Here is a 6,254-nt window from a genome sequence, read left to right on the forward strand (position 1 = left end):
TTTTTTTTTTTTTTTTTTTTTTTTTTTGAGACAGGGTCTCACTGAATTGCTGAGGCTGACCTCAAACTTGCAATCCTCCTGCCTCAGCCTCCCAAATTATTGGGATTATAGATGTGTGCCACCACATACTACTCAAAAAATTTCCAAGATCTTTGTGTTTTTGTGTTTGCTGAATTTTCTAATAAAATCAATACAGTAGAAAACAAGATTTATGTTACATTTCAAGATTATATTTAGTTAATAATGTGATTCTGAAAAGAGTAGAGTAGCTTATCTAGCCTCTTCATTGTAGCTGAAGGGCTTTATTTAATAAGAAACACTTAAGGTAACACCACTATATCCTCCTCTTACCTGTATAAATACATATTGGTGTAATACAATATTATGGTACTTGGATATAATGTGCAGTAGCATTTATTTGCAATATACGAAGATCTGAAGTACCATTCTAGTTGGTTTTTCCTTTCCTAGAACTTTAAGTTTGAACAAATCTTAATTCTGGAATTCTGCTTCCTCTTACCTGAAATGAAAAGGTTGGGTGATTATTTTCAAAGCTCTCTCCTGGTTCTCACATTTATTTTGTTATCGTTTCCTCTGGCTCTACAATGACCATAATCTCTCAAGGACCGGCTGTGGTCTGCTGTCCTCTGCAGAGTCCCATGGTCCTGGAGAAGAGCCTGCTGCATAGCAGAGGCTCAGAAAAATTCAACATTTCTATTAGGAAAAAAATAGAAAATGTCTTTTTTTTTTTTTTTTTAATCCAGAATTCTGATTAGCTATCAAGTTTCTGAGGTTTTTTTATCTTTGACTAGGACTCCATCAAATTTGTCAGCGACCAGGCTGACAGGCCCTTCGCACAGTAAAAGCAGCCTTGGTGAAGAGAGAAATACCACTAGCAAGTATTATCGGTAAGAAAAAGAGGGTTTAGTCTGAGAGTTGACCCATACTTATGACAGTAGGCATATTAATATTTGTCTGATGGCTATTTTGAAATAATATTTTGGGATGATTTTTTTTTTTTTTTTTTCTTTTTTGAGACAAGGTCTCACTAAGTTGCTGAGGTTGACCTTGAACTTGCAGTCCTCCTGCCTCAGCCTCCCAAGTTGCTGGAATTAATAGGCATGTGCCACTGATCCCAGCATACTTCTGGATTATGAGAGTTATTTATCAAGTGCTTTATTTAAAAGGTTGAGATACTTGTAGTAGGTTTTACCTCACCTCTCAAATAATGATTAAGGATTCTTTAACCAGTTAGTGTTTAGTATTAGTTATAAATAAAATGTGAGATTTAAATACTTATTTGCAATAAATAAGTTTTGTGTTTAGAATAGAATTTTTTTGTCATTTTAAAGTATGAGCATCTTAGAAGAGAATAACCGGTGATGGTGATTGAGTCTTTACTTTCTATAAAATAAGGAGTAGATCTACATTTAAGTAAAAAGCAGATTACAAGTTGCCCACTCCAGGCTTTCTACTACCACTGCCACTTTCTTAGAGGAAAAATTAGTTTTTCTTGGATAACATTGATGAGGAATATTAAGTAGTAAAAAGATAAAGAGGCAGTTAATATAAATTATTTGGCTGGGGCTGGGGCTCAGTGGTACAGCGCTTGCCTAGCACGTGTGAGGCACTAAGTTCAATTCTCAGCACCGAATATAAATAAATAAAATAAAGGTCCATCAACAACTAAAAAAAAAAAAATTTTAAAAGCAAAAGAAATTATTTTTCTTTGTTATTAAGTACTTTGTTAACAGCTCCTAATGTCTTCCAATATCTTGTTTTTCTTTGTAGTAATAAAAGAGCAGTCCAAGGGGGCCGTTTGTCAGCAATTACCATGGCACTTCAGTATGGCTCAGAAAGTGAAGAGGATGCTGCATTAGCTGGTAGGCATTAGCTTTTGGCTAAATTAAATGCCTTCTAAAGTGGATCCTTTTGGTTGGTCTAGCCTGAAGTTTGTTGGTTTTTGGAAAATGTGCTATTTGGTTCCATTTGATTGCACCCCTTAGTTGGCAGCTGATTTATCAAAAGCTTATTGCTTGATATTGGTTAAAATTCATATCTGGGTAAATATAAAAACATGAAAGAGAGAAAATGATGTAGAACGGATAATAGTCAAAAGGTAGCCATATTAACATCAGATAAGAACTTTCGGAGATAAGTGAAAAGATTAAAAAAAGATTCAGCCTACAATAGTAAAACATTTGTTTCATTGGGAAGATGAATTACAAAGGAGCTCCAAATATGTAAATCAAGAAGATGGAACTTTATGGAGAATTTGAAAACAATACCCGTCCAACAGAATTCCTCTTCTCTCGTTTGCTAGATAAGTAGAAAAATTGAATCTACTTCCTCATAAGTATGATGATATTGAAATGAGTTACCACAAGCTTAGTGGTGTAAAATAAATTTTTTCTTACAGTTCTGGAGATCAGAAGTCTAAAATCTAGGGGTCAGCAAGCCAGTTTTCCAGATATCTTAGGGGAGAATGTATTTTCTTGCTTTTTCTGCTTCTGAAGACTATCTGTACTTGGCTTGTGGCCCCTTTTCTCTATCTTCAAACTGCATCTTTCCAACTTCTGCATCTGTTGTCCCTTCTTCTTGCTGCTTTGACCTTGTTGCTTCCCTCTTGTTAGGATCCTCTTGATTACATTTAAAGGCACACCCACATAATTCACAGATTAATTCAGGTTAATCTTCTCATGTCAAGATTATTAATCACATTCACAAAGTCCCTGTTGGCATATAAGGTAACATTCAGAGGTTCTATTGACAAAGACATGAGTATATATTGGTAGTTATTATTCAGCTTATCATATGTATTCTACATTTAGAGAACACACATTCTTCCTAGGTTCATATTTATAAAAACTGACCATCTACTCAAAACAAATTTCAGTAAAGATTAGGTGTTATATAGTCCCCATTTCTGATAAGTGCAGCTAAGACATCAACTAACAATGAATAGAATTTAAAAGTCTAAACATCAGAAATTTTAAAATAAACACATAGGCTAAAAGAAGAATTATCTCAGAAATTTAAAATACTTAAAAGTGAACAATTGCAACAATGAAATAATGCATCAGAACTAATTGGGTGTAGCTGAAGTGATAATTCAGAAGGAATCTCATAAGTCTGAATGCTTCTCTTTAGAAAAGCACCTGAAGGAATGAGCTAGGCATCCAACATTAGTAAATAATAAGATAATTTTTAGTAAGATAAGATAAGTTAGAAAAAATGAGTAATAAAGCTAATAGCAGAAATTTAATTCATTAAAAAAGAAACTTATAATGGAAAAAATTAATGGGGTGAAAAGTTATTTTGTTAAGACTATTAATAAGTTTATGTTGAAATTATCAAGAGAAAAACATAAAAGGTAAGTAAATAATATTAGGGAGGAGAGAGACATATAGAGATTAAATGAAAATGTATTTACAGCATATACATTTAAAAATTTAAATGAAAAAATTCCTAGAAAATGTTAAATGTATAAAACTGATTCAAAAATTAAGCCAGGCTTGGTGGCACATGCCTGTATTCCACACTGCTCCCAAGGCTGAGGCCCAAGGATCACAGATTTAAAGCCAGCCTCAGCAACTTAGTGAGGCTGTAAACAACCTAGGGACACCCTATCTCAAAATGAAAAATAAAAAGGACTGGGGATGTGGCTCAGTGGTTAGGTGCCCTCTGGGTTCAATCCCTGGTACCAAAAAAAAAAAAAAAATTTAAAGGCTGAGATTATTCATAGAACCAGTAAAGAATTAAATTATCAGTTAAAAACCTTCCCACATAGAAAACACCAAGCCAAACATTTAAGAAAGAAGAGTTATAATTTTTACCTCAGTGCTGGAGATTGAACCCAGGGCCTCACACTCTACCACTGCATTTCACTCTCTTAGACAACAGAATTTTATTAAAACATCTGCACAGTAGATGAAATGAGCTTCCAGTTCATTCTGTGAATCTAATATAACCTAGATATCAAAACCAATTAGAAGCATACTGTATCTGTCAGTGTATATAATACATGATGACACAATTGGATTTATTCCAGAAATACTAGGTTTGTTCAACATTAGAAGAGATAAAGTACCATTTACTGCATTAACATTAAATAAAATACAATTGGCTCATCACATATTTTTGATAAATACTACAATTCTCATTCATGATGAAAATTCTTAGCAAACTAAGGAGATTTTTCCTAAGCTGATAAAAGGCATTTCTCTTTTTAAGGGAGAAATGTTAGCCATGTAGAAATAGGGTAAGAATTCTGTTACATTTTTTAGTGAAAAAGTACTACACAGCCTACAGTTACAACAGTTAATGTATGAGGATCAGAAAAGAAGAAAGATACATACATATTGTAGTTGACAGATTTTTTTTCTACTCAAACTCTTCAAATAAATTACTAAAATGAATAAAAAATCATAAGTTGCAGATATAAGATCATTACACAAAAATCCTTCTCTGGAATAAGGTACAAAAAGAAAATTAGGTATATATCCAACAAAAGATGTGTAAACTCTTTATAGGAAATATCAGAGATGATGACTAGTTTCAAATCCTTGTCTGCTTCTAGCTAGCTCTATGACTATATTAAAATCTCATCTGACAGCTTTATAGGATGAATGACATTGTATAAGTTGTTAATCTCTTTTGCCCAGTTTTCTCATTTGAAAAAATAATAACAATATCTGTTTCATGTGGTGGTATTAGGACTGCCTAAGGCTTATGCTTATCAAGTTTTTAGCCCAACTTAAGTACTTAATAAATGATTGTTGGTCTTACCTGGGAGGAATACATAGCAATTATGGTGATCCAGCCCAAACAATTTAAACTGTGATCTTTATGCACTAAATAAGAAATCAGGGAACTGAGCAAAATCTGAAGATGATTCTGTGTTTTACTTTTTGTGGTGTTTTTATGATTTAGCATCTATTTAAAAATTCCCTCTATAAGGAATACATCATTCATCAGGGATGGTATAAATCAATAGGGCAAAGTCACAGAGACTTAAGGTTAAATCATGTCTGACATTATCGGCCTAATGTAAATTTATACTATTCTAAATGTGTTAGCAGCTTTCTATTATTGTAACAAATATCTGAGATAATCAACTTATGAAAATACTTTATTTTGGCTCACAGTTCTGGATGTTCTAGTCTATGATCAGACCCGTGGTGAGGTAGCACTTCACTAGGCTCCACCTGTTAAAAGTTTCCACTACCTCTCAATAGCACCACTCTGGGGGATAAGCCTTTAACACATAGGGCTTTGAGGGACATTTCAAATCCAAACTGTAGCCCTGAACTTCATGGTATTATTTTAGTTCTGAAGTCTCTGAAAGATTTCTTCCTTCTTTTGGCCATACATGCCAAGGAGTCTCTGAGGAGAGCCCAGAAAGAAAAACTATTTTGCAACCTTTTATAACCAGTATAACTTTTACTATTTAGCATTTTATTTCTGTGAAATGTTTCTCTAAACATATAGTTCTATGAAACATTTCTCTAAGCATGCATCCTTAGCATCATCTTTAATGGAGATTATAGACTATTTTTAAAAAATTTCAAATATATATGTCTGTCTGTTGAAGGAGCTATAAAATATGGTTATTTCATGCTTTATTACTTTCTTCCCCTGTGAATACTTGTTTTTTTGTCTTTCTAGCTGCACGTTATGAAGAAGGAGAGTCAGAAGCTGAGAGCATCACTTCCTTCATGGATGTTTCAAATCCCTTTTATCAGCTGTATGACACAGTTAGGAGCTGTCGGAATAACCAAGGGCAACTAATAGCTGAACCTTTTTTCCATTTGCCTTCAAAGAAGAAATATCCTGATTATTACCAGCAAATTAAAATGCCCATATCACTACAACAGATTAGGTAAGATCTTTTCTGTATTACTCTGTGTAAATCTGTTTTCTTATGGTCTAGCCTGCATATATATTATTGTTTCCTAAAATGGATAAGGATTTTAAAATTAAACTTTTTACCTAACCATTTGTTTGTCTTTTGATTAAGAACAAAGTACAAAAACTTTCCTGCTTACACCTTTCATTGATACTTTAATTATGGTAGTTAAACCATATTTAAATTTTATATTGATAGTTGAATCATCAGAATAAGCATAGTCAATTCTTGAAGAACTTATTAGCTGAAACCGTACTTGAAAGATGGTTCCATCTTGGATTCCTTTTCCTGTTTAGAAAATGTTTGTTTTGTTCTTTTTTTTTTTTTTTTTTTTTTTTTTTTTTTT

The 6,254-nt window shown here is 32.9% G+C and overlaps 1 protein-coding gene across 1 annotated transcript in view; it reads left to right on the forward strand.

Annotated features, from left to right (window-relative positions):
• Positions 1–6,254, forward strand: part of Pbrm1 (polybromo 1) — an 86,249-nt gene that overhangs the window by 17,514 nt on the left and 62,481 nt on the right. The window contains exons 9-11 of the mRNA XM_048801016.1: positions 813–908; positions 1,792–1,883; positions 5,668–5,881. Of these exons, the coding sequence (XP_048656973.1) occupies positions 813–908; positions 1,792–1,883; positions 5,668–5,881 (402 nt within the window). The remainder of the gene's footprint in view (positions 1–812; positions 909–1,791; positions 1,884–5,667; positions 5,882–6,254) is intronic.

This window comes from Marmota marmota, unplaced genomic scaffold, assembly GCF_001458135.2.
Source record: "Marmota marmota marmota unplaced genomic scaffold, marMar, whole genome shotgun sequence".
In the NCBI taxonomy this organism is placed as follows: Eukaryota; Metazoa; Chordata; class Mammalia; order Rodentia; family Sciuridae; genus Marmota; species Marmota marmota.